Below are 20,894 nucleotides of genomic sequence, written 5' to 3'. Positions count from 1 at the left end.
TGTGCCAAGCACAAAGAGATGTGAATAGAAAAAGTGAGATGGTCCTTTCTCTCAAGGAGCTCATATTGTAATGGGGGAAACAACACATAAAAGAAAACTCAGCTGTAAGGTGGATGGAAAGTCCAGGATTCTCAGAAAGTGCTCAGGATTCTAAGGATGTAGGGACAGTTCAGATGGCAAGGCCCAGGGGGTACTTAACTTAGATCAGTAGGGCATATGATAGTGTCAGGAAGGATTCGAACCCAGGTCCTCTGAGTCTACATTCAGTGCCCTTTCTACTGCATCACTTACAATTTTGTTTTTCCAGAAAAGCAGAAAGATCTCCTAGGAAAGGTTTTTCTTGAGCTCACATTGGTGGGATCCAAGGAATGACTCTTGCTTATGAATGACTGAAGTAGGATGAAGATGTAAGTCATATGAGCTGAGGATATTGGTGAACTGGAATGCCAAAGTGTTCAAAGGGACATCAACATGTGTAAGGCCTCAAATATGATAGCAGGGTTGGGGGTAAGAAAAAGACTGTGAGGCAGATATTGAATACCTTAAATTTTAGTCTTGGCGTGAGCCCAGATAACTTATGTGCCAGAAGAGCTGGGAAGAAATGGTCCAGTAAGGAAATCTGAAAATAGAAGAATAGTGAAGAACATTGTTTGTGAAGGGAGACTCCTGATGCCTGTCATTGGGAGGCACTTCTCTGAGGAAATGCCAACCCTCTGTTTTGTATTGGGCTCCAAAAATCTTAGAATCTCAGCAGTCACAGGATCATAGATCTAGAACCAGAGCCCATATAGTATAAACCAATAGTCATTGTTGTGGTTATTGATCTAGAGCTGGAAGTGACCCGAGAGGCCACTTGGACCCTAGTCCAACTCCTACATTTTGCTGATGCAAAATGGTGGCCCACAGAGGGGAAGTGACTTTCTCAAGGTCACACAGGTAGGAATTATCAGAAGTGGGATTTGAACCTGGGTCCTCTAACTCCAAAGATAGCATTCTTTCCACCATATCAGTTAGAAGGGACCTCAGTAGCTATCTAATCCAACCTGAATGTGAATCCCCTCTACAACAGCCCCAACAAGTGGTCATCCAACGTTTGCTTGAAGACCTCCAGAGAGGGGGAACTCACGACCTCCCTAGACAACCCTTTTCTACTTTTGTACAGCTCTAATTGTCAGTAAATATTTTGGACACCAAGCCTAAATCACCTCCCTGCAATCTCATCATTGCTACTGGTTCTGTCTTCTGGGTTCAAACAGAAGAAGTTGAATCCCTCTTCCACAGGATAACCTTCAAGTAAAGCTATATTGTTTCCCTTGAGTCTTTTCTGCAGGCAAATATATCTAGTTCCTTTAACTGATCTTCATTCGGCATGGACTCAAGACTTTTCACTCTTCTTGTCACCTTCCTCTGGATACTTTCTATTGTATCATTGTCCCTTTTAAATTGTGGCATCTAGAACTGAACCCAATATTCTGCATGTGGTCTGACCAGGGTAGAGCGGAGTAAGACTCAGAAGGGTACAGGATAGTGTAGAGTTCAACTGACCAACCATAGAGTCAAGTCTATGAAGGGAAGAAAGTGAGGCCAGAGTAGAGTTGAATGATTGGGACATGAGAGAGAAATGGAAAGACTTAGCAGGCATGGCAAAAATGAAAGCTAAGTTTAGAAGGGGGTGAGAAAGAGGAAGAGATGGACGGCTAGGATACTGTGATCACAGAGAAGTCTTTCAGTACTGATTACTGCAATGGGCATTCGATGCCAAGGTGATAAATTGATATTTGATCTGAGAGTCAATAGGGAATCCCCAAAGATTCTTGAGGGAGTAACGTGGTCAGACCTGTGCTTTAGGAAGATTATTTTGGCAGCTGTAGACAGGAGCAGGGAATCAATTAGGAAGCTATTACAATAGTCTTAGGTGGGAGGTGAGGAAGGCCTGAAGTAGGGTAGTAGCTTTCAGAGTGGAGAAAGGTTGTGGAAGAAGAATTGATGAGATTTGGATGCTGAATGGGTATGAGCTAGGGAGGAGAGAGAAGAAAAAGGCAAAGATGACTCTAGGTTGCAAACCTGGGTGACTGAAAGCATAAGCAGTTGTTTAAAGTGTCAGAAGTGTAGTTATTTTAATAGAAATCTCCTTTTGGTATAAATAAAATGTGGAATTTTGGTAAATTGGGGTGGGCTTGAGCACAGAACCACCATCTTGAATCTCAGGGAAAACATGCATTTCAACAGACCACATGGCTCTATGTAGCAGCCTATTAGCTACCTGGTGACAGTGTACCCAAACCACAGTTTGTTGAATACTAGGAAATGAACCCCTTATGTGCAAAAACAAGCTACAAAATAAAAGTCATGAGGTGATTGAATTTTGCTGTACCCAAGAGGCCTTTTAGAAGGGTGGATGAATAAAACCAATTCTGATTCCCAACCTTTATAACGTAATGTTTCTATGACTAGTGCTCCCTGAAAAATCATGTGGAAAATAGAACGAAGTGTTTGTGTACAGGGAGGGGCAAGATGGTGGAGCATACAGGATTGAACAAAGAACGTTTCTGAATAGTGCTGATAATACTGCTCCCCCAAAACTGTGTAATAATACCAACACCTTACATTTTTGCTCTAACCTTTGGAGATTTAAAAAAAGTACTCTTTACATAAGATCATAGGATCATAGCTTCTGAGATGGATGGAACCTTAGAAGGTATTTCATCCAATCCTTTCATTTAATGGAGAAGGAAACTGAGGCCCAGAGAGGGGAAGTGATTTGCCCAAGGGCACACATACATTCTCACATTTGATCTTCATGACATCCTTGAGCATGTATTGATCCCATTTTTTGAGGAGGAAACTGAGGCTCAGTGAGGTTGCAATTTCTGTGAGGTCATGCATATAGCTAGCAGCAGAGTTAAGAGTAGAGACCAGATCTCATCCGATGTTCATTTCTTTCATTTTCTTTTTAAAACCACATTTTACTGGCAACTCAGAAACATCCAACACGAGGCCTTATAAAACTGGAAAGACTTCTGAAACCCAGTTGAGTGACTTGAGCTCCTTTGAAGTGGTTACTTAAAAGGGAAAAGGCAAGGTGTGACAAGGAGCATGGTTGTGCCTGGGGGTGCCTGGCTATGAAATAGGTCACCCACTAAAAGGCTTTGGCTTTATTTGGGTATGTGCCTGTTCCAGGGCATGGAGGCCAGGCACTGACATCGCTGACCTGATTCTTCCCTTTCTAGACCTAATTGAATTGAATTGAATTGAATCTACATGGATCAAGGGCAGAGCTTGGTGCTAGGCACTGGGAGAATTACAAGGTTTAGCTAAGACAGGGTCCCAGCCCTTAGGGAGTTTATAGTCTGAGTGGATTTAAAGAAATAAAAAAAGATGTAGCAGTGAGATGGAGCAGGAGTATTGGCCTAGAAGCCTGGAGATTTGGGCCTGAGGCCCATCTCTGCCATTAATTCACTGTGTGACTTCAAGCAGGTCATTGAACCTTTCTGGGACTGGAGGGGGAAGGGAATCTTTATGTCATAGGATAAGGTAATGACAGTTGTCATTTAAATAGTGCTTTATCGGGATAAACGCTATTATTCCCCTCATTTTGCAGATGAGGAAACTGAGGCTGAGGGAGCTTAAGAAACGTGCCCCTAGTCACATAGATAGTATGTGTCTGAGGCTGCATTCAAACTGAGGCCTTTCTGACTCCATCCTCTATGGCCTCTAGTCTAACCCCCTCATTTTACAGAGGAGGAAACTGAGGTCCAGAGAGGGGAAAGGACTTACCCCAAATCATACATAAGATCTTAGATGAAAGAACCTCAGAGGCCAGCTAGTCCAACCTCCTCATTCCATAGAAGAGGAAACTGTGGCCTAGAGTCCCTACAAGTAGTAAATGTCAGAGGTAAAATTTGAACCCAGGTCTTCTGGCTGCAGACTCAATGCTCTTTCAGCTCTAGAGCCTCTGATCTTCAGTCTGGGGGTGCAGGTAATGCCTGTGCCTCAGAAGATGGGCCACTTGGCATAATCAGGGCCACCTGCTAGCCTGACTGCAGTCATTTCATTCATAGGTGGAGGGAGCCATCTTCTAGCAAAGGGACAACTAGCGAGCTCCACATTGCAGAGTCCCATCCTCATCCCCCACTTTCCAGGTCTTCTGGCAATGGTTATCCAACTGCTCTCCCAGGGACTGCTCACACTCCACCAGGCTCCGGGGCCTGGAGCCCATTGGAACGGCTGGGCCTGGGGAACGGAACTGCGGTGGGAATGTGTCCCTTCCAGTTGTGGCCCTGGCAGGATGGACAGACAGTGTATTCAGAGCTGGGGGAGCAAGCAGTTTCAGCACAGTTCAATTGGACTTTTCATTCTGAACTGTAATCGTCTGTTTGGTGTGTGAAGGGAGGCTTATTGGCCTGCTCTCTGGGCACAGATTCCCTGGAATGCTCGCCCGGGTTTCAGAATTAATGCACAGAATCTGCAGGGTCCTTTGAAGGGCAGCTTTGACTTCATCATTCACTACCACTTAACTCACACTTGGAGCCTTGAATACTGTCTGAGATCCAGACAGGAGTCAGGAAGCCTGGGTTCAAATCTTGCTTCAGATACTGTCTGGCTATGTGACCTCGGGTCAGTCATTTCCCCTCTATGAGCCTCAGTTTCCTCCTATGTAAAATCATAGGATCGTAGAGAGCTGGCCAGGACCTCAGAAGCCATTTAATCCAGCCCCCTCATCTGCAAGGCAAGGAAACAGACACTCAGCAATCAAACGGCTTGTCATGAGGAAAGTGCTTTGTAAACGTTAAAGTATTATGGAATTCTGAGTGGCTATTTTCCTTTCTTATTTTATGACACCTTCTTATTTTAGAAATTGTTTTGGCAATTCCAAGGAAAAAACAAACTCCACAACATATTAGAAATATGATGCTACTATGCCAAATCCCAAGTTTCAATTCGACTTCTCGACTCAATTCAATCTAAGAAGCATTTATTAAGCTCCTACTGTATGGAGATCCAAAGACAAAGAAGATGTAATCCCTGACCTTAAGGGCTTATGTTCTATGGCATGGGACGGGGGAGAGCAGGAGAAGGGGAGGGGTACTGCTCCTCCATGCCCAGAGAAAATGAAATATAAAGTCAGTACAAAATAAATACAAAGTGATTTCAGGGGGAGGAGAACACCATGAAAAGGGGGGAATTTCATACAAAAAGGCTTTTGTAGAAGGTGGTACCTGAGCTCAACCTTGTGGTAAAGGTGAGAAAAGGGAGCATTCCAGGCATGAGGGGAAGACTGTGCAAGGGCATGGAGGCTGAAGATGGAATTCTAAGTTTAGGGAACAGCTAGTAGGTCACTTTGGTGAGAACACATGATGCAACAGATGCATCAAAGGAAAAGTTGTGATAGATGGATGCAATAGAGGAAAAGTTAACCACTCATTCCCACCAGAAGTCAGACTGGGACAAGGAATGCTTTGAGAGATCAATGAATTCATAGTCCTGGGGCCATGCTCTGGAGACAAATTCACTTCACCTCCTCTCACCTCACTTCAGTTCACCCTAAGTGAATTAAATGATCATTTCTTTTTCTCTCCTTAATTCCCCTGAGTATGACAGCACCCTCTATAGCAAAGTACGTCTGGAAGAGAAATGCACTGATCACTTTGGATAGGTCAGCTATCCATGAACCATGGGTATGTCTCTGGCTGAAGGGGCATTGATCCAGAGTCTGCTATTGCCAACAGACTTCACATTGTGGGGCAGGAGGCTGGTGGGAGTAGAGTGAGGTGGTAAGGTTCAGAAGAAAATCGCCATCCATGGGCCCATTGGGTCATTTGAATCATTGAATAGGCCATGCCATTTCTTTGCAGATGTGGGAAATGTTTTAGTGGGATGGTCTGGGGGATTGGCTGCACACTGTTGTACCTGTTCCAGAATCGTGTTGATCCTCTCGACCTCACAGTCAATCAAGTATCGTTTCTCCTGACGCCTGTCCATTTCCTCAATGATTCGCCGGAATTCCTGCACATCCTTGATGCTTCCCACAGACCTGGCTGTCACTTGCCAATTGTTTTGCACGGCAGCCTCCATAATTGCCTGGAGGATTGAGAATCCTAGAGGAGAAAAAAAATATGGTAATTATTTAATTGAAAACGCTTCTTATTTAGGCATTTGTAGACATGTCAACCATTCACTGAACTTTAGGAATCTTTGGCAGGGAATCATCATCTTCAGAGACAGACAGGCCATTGAATCCATTTGTGGGCCTGCTGAAAAACTCTGGACACTAGGCATGGTCGCCATCCTATTCTTGAATAATCCAGGCAAAAGCACTTCCATCTTGTTTTTAAGTTGACAAGTTTGGTTAGTTAGAGAGCATTAGCTGCCATCTTGTATATATGAATGAATGTTTACCAGGCATATATTTTCATATTTTATTGCAGTGTACATTGCAACTAATAAGTTGAGGAATAGACACACATTAGGTATGTGTATCACTTCTATAAACTACAAACTAGGAATGATAAAAGTATTCATATAGTTCAGTATTTGCTCTTTTTCCTACATTTTTTGTTTTGTATGGGAGGTCTGAAGGATTATAAATTTACTTTGAATAAAGTTTAAAAATCATATATTTTATGATAAAGGGCTTTTAATTCATGACAGCCAAAACACTGACATTATATATACATATATGCTATAAAGAGAACTATGTTTTATTTTACTGATATTCAAAGTTACTTATTAAAGACTTGTTTTCATTTTTAAGTTATTATTCCTAAACCGATGAAATGATCTAATTGTCTAGTCAATGTAGGCAGTCTTGCATACCCTGATTCTGCTTAAATTATACACTTTTCATTGGCCTGTATTGCTGAGGTTCTAGACATGGCCTCATCATGAACAAGTTCTCTTTAAACCACTGAAAATAACCATTGTTAACCCCATTACTCCATGGTTCTGCATAGAAGGTCAGATCATGGCACCTATACACACAGAGACACAAAACACATACTATAAATCTAAAACAAATAGTCTACGACCAGAATTGATTCATTGATTGATATTAAGTCACCCGCTTTGTTACTGTCTCTTCTCACTTCCATGTACTGGGAATTCTTTATTGATTTTGAGTTAATTTATATCTAGTTTGTCAAGGCCCAATAACTACTTGCAACTCTACTCTTCAGTATTCTAGATCTACCCAGGATGGAATGAAAAAGTGAAGAGTTTTGGGTGGTCTAAGGTAGGTGGGAATAGTTTTCTGTCCTTTTGAGGTCAAGAATTAAGTCCCATAAATATTTTTATTTCTGGCATGAAGTTATTATGTATCAAGATACTAATAAAATACCAAATCATTAAACTGCTAAAAGGGATTGAATGAGACAGATAAGGACTCCTTTAGCTCGGACATACTATGTTGTATGTTCTCTGCCCTGCCAACTCTGCCAGTCTATGTTCTATGTTGTAAAGTCTCTCTCAGCTCTGACATTCTCTATTCTGTGCTCTATGAGCCATTTTAGCTCTGACAGTCTGTATTTGATGTTCTAAGGTCCCTTTCAGCTCTGACATTTTATGTTTTAAGGTCCCATCCAGTTCAGCCTGTGTTTAAAGTTCACTTTCAGCTCCAATATTCTATGTTCTAAGGTCCCTTATAGCCCAGACATTTTGTGTTGCATGTTCTAAGGGACATTGCAGCTCAGTTTATGTTCTATATCTCTAACATTCTCTGCTCTAAGATTCCTACTAGCTCTGACATTCTCTTTTCTGTGTTCTAAGGTCATCCCTCTCCAGTTCTAACATTTTATGTTGCATGTTCTAAGATCCTTATTGTAACTTTCTCTGTTCTAAGGTCCCTATCAGCTCCAACATTCTATGTCCTGTGTTCTAAGGTCCTTTCTAATTTTTTTAAATTTAAATTTTAATTAATTAATTTATTTTTTGGCTAGGCAATGGGGTTAAGTGACTTGCCCAGGGTCACACAGCTAGTAAGTATTATGTATCTGAGGCCAGATTTGAACTCAGGTCCTCCTGATTCCAGGGCTGGTACTCTATCCACTGTGCCACCTAGCTGCCCTCTCTAAGGTCCTTTCTAGTTCTGATGTTTTGTGTTGTAAGGTCTCTTCTAACTTTGACATTCTGTGTTCTAAGGTCTAGCTCTGATCTTCTCTGTTCTAAGGGCCCTTCTTGCTTCAACATTTAAAGTAGCCTCCTCTCACTAACTTCGTGTGTGTCTAGTGGGAGTTGGTGGGGGGGAGGTGCTTCAGATTCCTCAACCTGAAAGCTGAACAAGTTCCTCAGCCCCCAAGGATGAGAGTGGAGGGAGGAGATCATTGCTCTTCGAAAAGAGGTTTCTGGCCAGCTCTCTGGGCCTCACTCTGTACCACAGGGAGGCTCTGGTTGACAATACTGACTCTTGATCCAAAGACAATGGGCCCAACAATTGGAGTGCCTACTTGAGGAGATGGCAGCATAGTGGTGACTCAAATGGCCCTCATGTTGTGATTGTATGCTGGGCATGCAGGGATACACATCACAAATGAGACCCAAGTACTGGGTAATTTCCAAATGAGCAATTTCAGTACCAGAGCTCAAAATCACAGATCAGAGTCAATTACCCAACTCTGAAATGTTCATTTTTGCTCCATATTAGCCAGCCGCACATATTTATTTCTCTTTTTTCCATTTTCCCTTAGGCCCGGGGTATCTGTTCAGCTTTACTGGGAATATACAGGTGAAAGAATGGGCATAGAAAGGAAGAGATGGAAATGTTTAAAAATCTTTCCTGAGTGAGTCACACGTCCAGAATCTGGAATTATAGACTTAGTGTGGTACAGTAGAGAGGGTTCTGGCTCTGGAGAGGGAGGATCTGGGTTCTCATCTGCCTCTGACACTCACTTACTACCTATGTGACCTCCCAGGGGCCATTTAACCAAAGTCCTCATCTTATAGAGGAAGAGACTGCAGCCCTAAGAGGTAAAGTTAACTTGCCCAGGGTCACATGAGTAGCGTGACTTGAGAGGAGGCATTGAAATTCAGGACCGTGAGCCATGGTTTCATTCTGCTTCCAAAGAAATTTGACTTCTTCCCCATAAAATTCAATACTGAATTTTTAACATCGGCAAGGACCTGAGATCATTTAGCACAGCATGGGCATCTCTCTCTGGCAACATCCCTGATAGATGGGCTTCCAGATTCTGTTTGGGTACCAATGTGCAGTAGAAAGATCCCTAGATGATGCATCTAGAGGCTGGGGTTCCAGTCTCAGTTCTGCAGTTAACTAGCCACGTGACACCGTTGAAATTCCTTCCTCCTCCCTTTGCCTCATTTTTCCCCTTTGTAGAATTAGGGGGTTGAACTATCAGGGGTGGGGAACCTGTGGCCTCAAGGCTACATGTGGCCCTCTAGGTCCTCAAGTGTGGCCCTTTGACTGAATCTGGATTCATGTGGCTTTGAGGCCACAGGTTCCCCACCCCTGTACTTTGCTGGGTTGTTATGAGGCAAAATGAATTGTAAAACTTAAAACTCCATAGAAATGTGAGCTCTTAGCATTCTTACAAGATACAGCCCCTTCCCTCCAGGAGTTGATTGTCTATTAGGGGGAACAAATCACATGCACCAATAACTAGCATAGAAAATGAGCATGAGAACAGAAGAGAGATAGAAGGAGCTGTATAAGGTCCCAAAATGTTTCATGGCTGTGATTACGATCATATATTCTGTGGGAGTAGGTAAGCATCTGGAATAAAGACAGGAGATTAGCAAACACACTTGGGTGGTAGACTGACATAGTATATAGTGTGTCAACTTTAGAGCTAGGGGGACCAGAATTCAAATTCAAATCTGCCTCTGATATATACTAGCTGTTCATCTGGGCAAGTTCACCTGACAACTCTTAGGATGACAAATCATGGACTAATTGCTGCTCTATATTGGTGGAGGCAGTTACCACACTGGAAGTTCCACATGTTCCATACTGATGAAACCACGGACCAAAAGAAAATGACAAAAAGCCTCATATGCTATTTGGCTTTCCTACCTCTTTACAGGAAAGCTTGATCTTAAGAATCCTATGAAAAGGCATTGTTTAATTTGATGAACTAGAAATAAAGGCAGCAAAGTATAATGGAGAGAATGCTAGATTAAGAGTTAGAGAAGCTGGGTTCAGATCCCAGCTTTTCTCATTTCTACTCATGACCTTAGGGAAGTTCTTGAACCTCTGTTTTCCCATGTGTAAAGTGAGGGGATTGGACTAGATGACCCCAAGGGCCCTTCCAGTTTTAAATCTAGGATCCCATGCATGATGTTGGACTAGTCACTGCATCCCTCTGGGCCTCAGTTTCCCTCCTCTGGAGTACTGGGAGGGTAGCTGGATTAGGTGGATTCTCAGGTTCTTTCCAGCTCTAAATCTATGGATTATGTGTTTGTTAAAGAATTTGACCTCATGAGGGTACTGGATCTGTCCAAGGTTATCTGAGACAAAAGAGCTAAGGGAAAGCATGGTGAAGATGAGGGTGTTTTGCACACTGACCCCATGGTGGGCTGCACACAGAGGGGCAAATGAATTGGTGCCACATGCTTACATTATGAAATTCTAGAGGGTGACCACAGAGCCTGGCACTAGCAGGTGCTAAATAAGTGCTTGCTGATCCATAATCCTCCTCCTCTCCTCATTGCCTCTTAACCCACGGGACAGATGGAGAAACTGAGGCTCTCTCAACCTCTATCTCCTGGCTGCTGAACTGTGCAGCTCCACCCTCTCTGAAGCAAATCAAGACAACATACACTAACAGGTCAGCTTTGTTGAGCGCGAGGCTCTTGTCTTTGCGTTGTCAGATGAAAGGCGATTTCAACCACCTGGAGTAGATTTGTTCAATCTGAGAGAACAGCTTTCTGATCCACTCCCAGTGAGCCTTACAATGGAAGAAACCAAGAGCACCTGGGATGGGGATTCCAAAGTGTTTGCTGAGAATCCCTTACTGCACCTGTTGGATGTGGGCAGCCTGTCTTGGCTGCCTGAGCTGGTAGGGCTCCTGCCCAAGTGGCTCTGGGTAATATGCCATCATTTTATAGATGCCATCAGATAATTGATTGTTTTTATTTTTATTAATAATGATGAGCCCCATTTTCTCTAGTGACTAAGCTTTCCAAAGAACTTTGCTCACAACCAGGCTGTGAGGTAGCAGCACAAGTAAAACCATACACATCTTTCTAAAGAGGAAACTGAGACTCAGAGTGGGAGAGTGACTTGCCAGTGCCACTCAGGAAGTGTCAGGGGCCATGACTTGAACCTAGGTCCGTGTTATTCTTATATCCACAGATTTAGAATGGGAAGGGATTTTAGAGGCCATCGAGTCCAACCTCCTCGTTTTATAGAGGGGGAAACTGAGGCCCAGAGGGGATCATAGACCCCAAATTGGAAGAAATCTTAGAGGTTATCAAGTCTAAGTCCTTCATTTTACAGATGAGGAAACTGAGGCATAGAGAAGTCAAGCAACTTGCCCAGGGTCATACAACTTTTAAGTAAATATCTGGGATGGGATCTGAACCCAAGGCTTACTGACTCCAAGTCCAGTGCCCTATCCACTACACCGAACTCTGGCTTGTAACTTCAATGTTTCTAGGACCTATGATTCCTCAGTATGGGACTTCCCTCTATTGGTGATGATTTTGACCCCTTGATGACTTAGTGTATGGTCCTTGAAGCCTTTCCAGGTTGGGAGGATCTTCCCAAACCCATGCCTCACTGGCAGAGCCTTCTACATGTTGAGGTCACCTCCATGTCACAGTAGGAGGCACAGCTGCCTAAGTTCACCCATTGGAAGTCAGTGTATCATGGATTTCTGGGCCACAACTCTTAGGGAGCTAGCTTTCAAAACCAAAGGTGACCCTAGTAGGCAGGGGAGGCCAGTTGTGGGGAGGCAGAAAGAGCACCAGACTTGGAATCTTCTGAGACTCATTGGCTGTGTGACTCTGGGCAAGTTACTTTTTCTCTCTGAGCCTCGTTTTCTTCATCTGTAAAATGGGGATGTAATAATAGCACTTACTTCCTTAGGGCACTTGCAAAGAAAGAGTTTTGCAAACTGTAAAGTAACCTAGAAATGGGAGCCATTATTATCTAAGATAGGAAATCCTTTATAATTATGAGACATGATATAAATGCAACCACTTACATATATGGTAGAAGCCCCTGCTGGGCTCCAGGTATTAGTCAAGAGCCATCTTTCCCCTCCAAGTTTTGATCATTCCAAAGGGACCTGAAAGTTAGCAAACTGACCCCCTGGAGCCAGATGTATGCTTTGAGACCTTCCCTTTGGGAGGGCCAATTAAGTCTGCCACATTCTTTCCCCTGGCTTTCCTTCTGATCAATGGACCAGTACTGATTGGAACTCATAGGCTCATCGATTTAGAACTGGAGGGGCCCTTGCGTCATCTTGCAGATGAGGAACCTCAGGGGGAGAGTGGTAAACGAAGTTCCATAAAGTCACACATAGGACCATCTGCCTCCAAGTCCCATGATCTTCCCACTGCACCACATTACCCCTTAACTCAGCTCATGGCTGCAATGAACACGTGAGTAGGCAGGGATGTGTAGGTTCTTCATGAGAGAGAACCTGGGCTCTGGATCACCCAGATGAAGACCTATTGAAGGAAATGGGGATGTTTAGCCTGGAGAGGAGAAGGCTTGGGGGAGATATGAGAGCTATCTTCCAGTTTTTGAAGGAAGAGAGAAGAGACTCATTCTTCTTGGCCCCCATGGGGTAGAAGGAGGAGCAATGGGTAGAAAGCAATGAGGCCTATTTTGGCTTGATGTCAGGAAGTTTCAATAACAATGAGAGTTGTCCCAAAGTAGAATTGGATGCCTACGGAGGTAGTGAGGTTCTCATCTTTAAGCCATTTGTCAAGGATGTTATAAAGGAGATTTTTGTGCAAATTCTTGTGGAAATATGGGTGCAGCAGGGAGGTATGAGGGGCAAGTTTCACAGATGACAGGGGATGGCTCAAGGTAGAAGGCAATATTTGAGTTGGGCTTAAAAGGTTGGGTAGGAATAGAGGAGGGGGAGGGATGGCATTGTAGACACGGGAAACAGCTCGAACAAAGGTAAGGAGGTGGGAAAATACAGGGTGCGTGGGGAACAGCTTGGCTGGAGCATAGAGGGTGTAGAGGACAGAAGTGTGAGATAAAATTGGAGAAGCCGGGTGGAGTCATATTATGGAAGATCTTAAATGTCAGGCAAAGGAATCTGAATTTTTTTCTTCCCAGTTTGGAAGGGCTGCAGAGAGACTACTTGGCTCCTATTGTTTTCCTGGGGTTGTGCCTTGGGTCTTGAGGAAGAGGGAGGGGGCATGGGCTTCCCAAGGGGACAAAGGAAGAGGGAGGAAGCCTGGTTCCCAGTCACTGGACAGAGGACAAATAGGCCTTGGTGGTTCAGCTGGGCAGATTTGTGCCTTACTTTGCCTGTCTTCCCTGCCAAGAATGGCATGGTCTCTTGATCCTGATGTCATCAGAAGGCTGTCAGAAGGAATATTGAAGATAGGCTCTGGGAAATGAGACTGGGGGAGGGCACTGAGGGACAGATGAGGAAGTCCTAAGGACAACAGAGGAGTTTTCCCCTTGAAAAGATCTATGCAAAGATTTGGTCCTGCCATCTCACTGCTCTGCTCAGAAATTGTCAGGGACTCCCTGTGGCCTATCAAGTGAAGGTGGCATTCAAAACCCTCCACCATCTGGTACCACCTGACCTCTTCATATACCGTTCCCTGACTCTCCTCTGGGAAAAGCCATTGCTTTCCCTATTGGATGGATTTCTACTGGAGGGAAGGGTATTTTTTTGGGGGGAAGTACATGGATGGATCCATACCCATGTGTCCCTGCTACTGGAAAAATAACTCAAAGAGGTCGCCCTACTTCCTGACAGACGGCAGCAAGTTCACCGAACACATATGATGGGCAAATGGCTACCGAGGCACCAGGATGAAAGATGACAGTCCCTGTTCTCAAGGAGCTTATAATCCAGTACTGAGGATGGGGACATAAAATAGGTAACAGTTCTCTAGCTCCTTAAAGTTTTCAAGGTGCTTTCTATATATTATTCTCATTTGAGCCTTCCGATAGCCCTGTGAAGCAGACACTGCACTTTTCATTATCGCCAATTTACAGTTGAGGAAACTGGCTTAAGATGTTAAGTGACTTGCTCAGGGTCACAAAGCTGGTAAATGTGGGAGATGGGATTTGAGCCCAGCTTTCCTAACTCTGTTCACTCCACCATGTTGCCCCTCACATATGTACAAATAAACAAACTCTAAGTTAGACTATGGTTATAAAGCACAGGAAAGACTCAAAGGGAGGAGGGATTGGTTCTAGTTGGGGAGTCCATTGAGATGGTGGCACCTGAATGGGATCTAAGAGGAAGAGAGGTATGTCAACAGGTAGAGATGGAGGGGAAGGCTCATAGCTTTAGAGCTGGAAGATACTTGAGGTCAGCTAGTCCAAGCCCTCATTTCCCTATAGGTCTTCCTGACTTTGACTTCCTTGCTCTGGTATGCCAGCTGGCTACACCTAAGAGCGACGCCTAAACCTGGAATATTGGTTCAGGCATGGAGTGAGGGGTCCTTGGAGCCACAGAATGTTGAGGTAAAATGTTTATTGGGTTGGCTAGGAGTGCAGCTGCTCCCACTAAATTCTCAGGGCCAGGCAAACACTGGAGCTCTGGCTGGGGCTCTGTTTGCAAAAAATAAGGATTCTCATTAGAAATCTTAGAACTGGTTACTTACTACCACAATGGTAAACTTAGTGGAAGAAACGGTCTATTGTGGCCACAGCCTCATAAGCAGTGGGATTCAGGGGGAAGGATGCTGGATTTGAAGTCAGAGGACCTGGGTTCAAATACTGGCCCTGCCACTTCCTACCTTTGTGACTCTGGGCAAGTCCCTTCCCCTCCCTGGGCCTCAGTTTCCTCCTCTGTAAAATGAGAGGGTCTGACTAGAGGGCTTCTGAGGGCCCTCCCACCTCAAGATCTAGGATACTATGATCCTATATATATATATATGACCTTGGGCAAGTCACTTCCCCTCCTCTGTACCTCAGTTTCCTCACCTGTAAAAAGAGGTTGCTGGACTAGATGCTCTCCAAGGTCCCTTCCAGCTCTAGATCTAGGCTCCTATGATCCATGTTTACTCAGGCCAAGTGCCTAGCAGTGGGACCTAACCAAATGTCTGCTCTTGGCTTGCAATTTGTTTCTACCAGGCTGGTGAGAAGAAGGCAAGTGCCAAAGGATGCCAGTAAACTTTCCAGGAGGTTGGTGCAATGGGACTGCAAGCAAGTGCAGGGAAGGTGGGTGGCAGGAAACCAGGGAATTATTGACTGTTTATCCACAATTTCCTTGGTGGGCCAATGAACTCAGTTGCTCCCTGCATGCAGGATGGAAAAACCGAAAAATAAAACCCAAACCAGGCTGCTTGGGATCGTCACGTTGGCCAATTTTGAAAGCTGCCTTAAATTTTCCAGTGTGTTTCCAAACACTGTTTGACAATCCCTTTAGGCCACAAAACATGTTTATATTTCAGATGGAAACGACATAATCAGATGCTCCAGGATCTTCTTAGGGGAGCCTTCCCATCTATGGGCAGTGCTTGGCTTAGCTCAGTGCAGTTCAGCAAATCCCTTTGTAATGGGGCAGCCCTGACACCAAAGATGATTGGTTTTTAAGGTTTATTAGCTATTTCAAGCGAAGAATGCAATCAGGAGCAGAATAAAGGGTGTAAGGATGCTGGAATTACCATAGGAAGAAAGTGAAAAGATCATTTTCTCCACCTACTTTTGTTCTGACAACCCTCAAAACAGAATGCATTATCTCTGGCCTTCGCCAGTACACTAATGGCATCAGAAAGCTCCTTGGGCAATGATAGAAGGCTCCCTCTGGAAGGGAGGAAGCTCTGGTGGAGTGGCAAGTCTTGAGCAGGGTGTGGGTCTGGTGGCCTGGGGTCTGTCTTCGACTCTGCCAATGACTCACTGTGTGGCCTTGGGCAAGTCACTCCCCTTCTGGACTTTAGTGTGCCCATTTGTAAGCAGAGAGAAGATGGGCCTAAGAGTTGGCCCCCTATTAAGGATGTGACAGCTGTCATGGGGAAGAGGGAATAGGCTTAGGATCACAGAATCATAGATTTAGAGCGAGAAAGGCCTTTAGAGGCTATTGAGTTCAACTCTCTTATTTTACAGATGAAGAAGAAATGTTTAAGTGGCTTGCTCGGGGTGCCACACCCAGTAAGTGTCAAAGAGCAGTTGAACCGAGGTCTTTCTGACTTGAAGGCTATCCACTCTATCATACCATGCATCCAGGGCCATCTCTAGTCATCCTGATCTATATCTTGCCGCTGGACTCAGATGGCTCCGGAGGGGAGAGTAAGGCTGGTGACTTTGCACAGCCCTTCCTCACTTAAATCCAGTTCACTTGCAAGTCATGGCATCACCTTCCTGATGCCAAGGTCCTCTTAAAAAATGAAGGACAAGGGGGCATCTAGGTGGTGCAGTGGATAGAGCACCAGCCCTGAAGTCAGGAGGACCTGAGTTCAAATCCGGCCTCAGACCAAACACTTGACACGTACTAGCTGTGTGACCTTGGGCAAGTCATTTAACCCTGATTGCCTCACCAAAAAAAAGAAGAAAAAAAGAAAAGAAAAGAAAATGAAGGACAAACAACAACCATACTGCACTTAGCCCCAGAGGGCGGAACAAAGAAAAATGGGTGAAAGATGCAAAGATGCTTGAGGTAAGGAGAAACTTCCCAATAATGAGAACTATCCCCAAATGGAACAGGCTGCCTCAGCAGGTAGTAAGTTCCAGGAATAGTTTTCAAGTGGAGACTGAATAAACAATTATCAGGGATGTTGTAGCCAGCATTCCATTTAGGTATGGGTTATAATGGATGACCTCTGAGGACCATTATGAAACTCTAGAGCTCAAATCTAAGTTACAGAAAGAATGTTTCCTTCAATTCCCCAAACATTCATTAAGTGCCTACTATGTGCTAGGCACTGGGAATACAGAGACAGAATTGATAGTCCCTACCCTTAAAGAGCTTCCATTCCACTGGAGTGGCTCATGGGAGACATTCAACATGTACACTGTCAATACAAAGTATATACAAATAAATACAAAGGGGGCAGTTAGGTGGCACAGTGGATAGAGCACCGGCCCTGAAGTCAGGAGGACTTGAGTTCAAATCCCGCCTCAGACCAAACACTTGACACTTACTAGCTGTGTGACCCTGGGCAAGTCACTTAACACCAATTGCCAAAAAAAAAAAAAAAAGGGAAACAAATAAATACAAAGGTATTTTGTTTATTTTTGTTTATTTATTTATTTATTTTTTTGGTGAGACAATCAGGGTTAAGTGACTTGCCCAGGGTCACACAGCTAGTAAGTGTCAAGTGTTTGGTCTGAGGCCAGATTTGAACTCAGGTCTTCCTGACTTCAGGGCCGGTGCTCTATCCACTGCACCACCTAGTTGTCCCCTAATACAAAGGTATTTTGATGGGTGGAGACCACTAACGGGAATCATCAAAGGTCTATTGTAAGAGATAGTGCTTGACTCCAACCAAACCTGAGACTTAAGGGGAGAGACTAGGATCAGGGACAGCAATAGTCTTCTGGGGATTCCAAGAGGCAGAGGAAAGGAGGGAGTGCATTCCAGGCTTGGAGGACAGGCTTGCAAATGCACAGAAGTGGCAAATGGCTGGAATGGAGGGGGAAGGAAATGACATGAAATAAGTTAAGAGTGGAAGTTAGGATCATATTGTAAAGGTCTTTAAATCCCAAATTGGGTGGGGTGGGGGAGTTACAATTTATCCTGAAGCTTTTTTTTTTTTTGGCTAGGCAATAGGGTTAAGTGACTTGCCCAGGGTCACATAGCTAGTAAGTGTTATGTGTCTGAGGTAGGATTTGAACTCAGGTCCTCCTCAATCCAGGGCCGGTGCTCTATCAACTGTGCCACCTAGCTGCCCCTATCCTGAAGCTTTTTAAGAAGGGAAGTGATATAGTCAGACCAAGTATTTAGGAAGATCAATTTGTTAGATGTGAGGAGGAAGGATTAGATAGGGGGAGATTTGAGGCAGGGAGACCAATCAGGAGGCTGGTGCCATAGTCCAGATGAGAAGCGATAAAGGCCTGAACTTGGGTGGTGGCCATGTGAGTAGTCAAAAGGTGGCAGAGGTGAGCAATACTGTAGAGGTAGAAATGATGAAACTTGGCAACTGATTAGAGATGGAAAGTGAGGAAGATTGAAAAACTTTTGGCTAGACCCCCTGAGGGTTCAACTCTGAGGTTGGGCCTTGAGATGTCCCAGAATCTCAGTTCAGGGAGGGGGGGAAAGTCATGTCTGATACCTTTCTCTCCTGGCGTGCTGGTGATCTTCCTCACCTTGGTCTTGTGTCCCAAGATGTGAGATATCTCCCTGAGGTCTCTATCCACTTCTTCCTAACTGAATTAATCTTAAAAAGTTGATCTGAGGGCACCTTTTGTGTTGCTTATCCAGGGGAGTATTTTGCTTTGCTTATTTGAGTCCCTGGATACCAAAATTGCTAGAGCTCTGTTGCCACGCAGCAGTGAGGACTCACTTCAGATTAGATAACAAATTTGTAGTGGACATTGGCAATACAACTACGTGATTTTCTCCAGCAGAGTTTGGTAGTCTGGAAGTAGGAATAAAAAACATGGATGGTGTGGTTAATCCAGGGTTAGTGGTTCAAAAGGGATGAGCCAAGGACGAGGGGCCAAAGAATTTGAGGGTAGAAGATATCATGATATTGAATTGGTTAACTATAGTGTATATGGCATTGATTTCCTGAAACTTTAAGCTGTTGTGACCGGGTTATGAGGCTGCACTTGGATGGTTCCAGGTCTCTGCGTGTGAAATGAATGGATTGTGAGCTGGCTGATCTAGTCCCTTCAGTTAGCTTAATCAGTGATGTTAATCGCTGAGTGAGGGATTTGACAGAAGTGGCCATCTATAGCAAGTGGGAAGATGGTCCACTGGAACCCTGATCTGGTTTGTCCTGCATGGGTTGTTTCTAGAAGCAGGACTGGTACCTAGGAATACTTGATCCATTGGCAGTGCCATGATATTTAGTCCCCATCCCCAAGTTCCATTTATGCCAGTAATTTGTGCTTCTAAGAAATCCTTGACCCAAGAGTAATGGTGTTTGACCCAAGAGTAATGGTGTTGTTAGTTACTTGGATTCACGTTTATAGAACACTAAATATCAGAGCTGGGAGGAAACAACACATAGACTATCAGAGGTGCCAGGAACCTTAGAATATATAACATTGAGTGTCAGAGTTTGGAGGAAACTTGAAATATAGAAAAAAGAATGTCAGAGTTAAGTGGGAACTTAGAACACAGAACATTGGGGCTGGAAAGGACTTTAAAACAGAGAATGACAGAGCTTGGAGGGACCTTAGAAGGCAGCACAACGGAGATGGGATCTTAGAGCAAAGAATATTTGAGCTGGAAGGAATTTAGAATGGAAGTCCTGGAAGGAACCTTAGAATATAGAAAATAGAATGACAGAACCTTAGAACATGAAGCATAGCATGGTAGGCCTAGAAGGGACCTTAGAGATAATCTGGTTCAACCCCCTCAGTCTCTAGATGGAAAACTTATGGCTTCTTAGCCCCATTCCAGACAACAAGAATAGATTTATACCTATGTAGGGATGTGAGTTAGATGTCTGGCATGCTAACTAGTGAAAATAGTTCTTGGCCTATGTAGGTGACAGCATCTAACAAGTCATTTCTGGCACTCAGGGGTCTAGCCAAAAGACCCTGCTGCTGTGCTGAGAACAGATGCTGCTCTGCTGAAAGCTCAGAGTTTCGGAATCTGATGGGGATTTTGCATCCTCACATTCCTCTACGGAGCTCCATCCGAGGCAGCCTCATAGCTCGAGTGGGGTTATCTGACCAGTCTGCTCCTGACAGCATAGGTTAGCCTCAGCCCTTGCCCTGGTTTTTGGGCTCTCTAATCAGCCACAAAATTTTCTACAGTTCAGTGGTCCAGGAGCTCTTGACAGGGTCCCTGAGCCCAGGAAGTGAGTACCCACAAAGGGAGAGACCCAAAGAAGTTGCTGAGGTGGGAAAGGTTCCTGAAGATAGGAAGGACCCTAGGAAGTTGCCATGCTAAGAAAGACAGGGCAGTTGATCTGGTGGGCAGCTGGGAGTGGAGAGAAGCAGTTAGCAGGGGTGAGCAATGGCTCTGAGGGAGGGGGCACTAGCCTCTCTCTTATTCTAAAGCTGTCTATAGGCAACAGATGAAAGCTGGAGAGCCAGGGCCTCTAGGCTAGTGTTTCTGAGTCCAATTCATTGGACTGTTGATCCAGAGCGTATATCTGAGAACGAAAGGGAAGCACTGTTTTTGATAAGGGCTGTGAGGAGAGACGTTAAACCCCAAATAAGACGTGGCACAGGAGTGGGTACGTGATATCTGAACCAGCCCTGGGCTGCTCTGCAGAGGTGCTCTCTGCCCCCTAGGGCTTGACTATGGAAATGATCCTAAGTGACCACTAAGCTCTAAATGAGAAGTGAAATGGCAACTGGATCATTCTACCACTTCAGGAACTTAAGGCACCTACCTAGACTTTGCAGTTCTATCCAGTGAGGCCATTAGTTGGCAAGGTTATACTTTGCCCTCAGCTCTAACCTGATTCTTGCTCAGGGAAAGGTCAATTGCCAAAAGATACTGTTGGAGTCCCTGGGATCATGACCCCCGGGAGTTGGATTGGATCTTGGACACTACATAGTCCAACCCCTTCATTTTGCAGAAGGGGAAGTAGAGTCTCAGAGTGAGGGGAAATGACTTGCCCAAGGTCACAGAGGGAGTATATCACAGAGATGGAAACCCAGGTCTTGTGAATCC

General features: G+C 44.5%; 1 protein-coding gene across 3 annotated transcripts in view; it reads right to left on the bottom strand.

Annotated features, from left to right (window-relative positions):
- GRIA3 (glutamate ionotropic receptor AMPA type subunit 3) overlaps nucleotides 1–20,894 on the bottom strand; it is a 278,796-nt gene that overhangs the window by 137,087 nt on the left and 120,815 nt on the right. For all 3 annotated transcript variants that reach the window (XM_027838756.1, XM_027838764.1, XM_027838747.1), the window contains exon 4: nucleotides 5,911–6,098. In XM_027838756.1, the coding sequence (XP_027694557.1) occupies nucleotides 5,911–6,098 (188 nt within the window). The remainder of the gene's footprint in view (nucleotides 1–5,910; nucleotides 6,099–20,894) is intronic.

The sequence above is a fragment of the Vombatus ursinus genome, unplaced genomic scaffold (assembly GCF_900497805.2).
Source record: "Vombatus ursinus unplaced genomic scaffold, bare-nosed wombat genome assembly UNPS02004596.1, whole genome shotgun sequence".
NCBI lineage: Eukaryota > Metazoa > Chordata > Mammalia > Diprotodontia > Vombatidae > Vombatus > Vombatus ursinus.
This window is presented reverse-complemented; position numbering and strand designations above follow the sequence as displayed.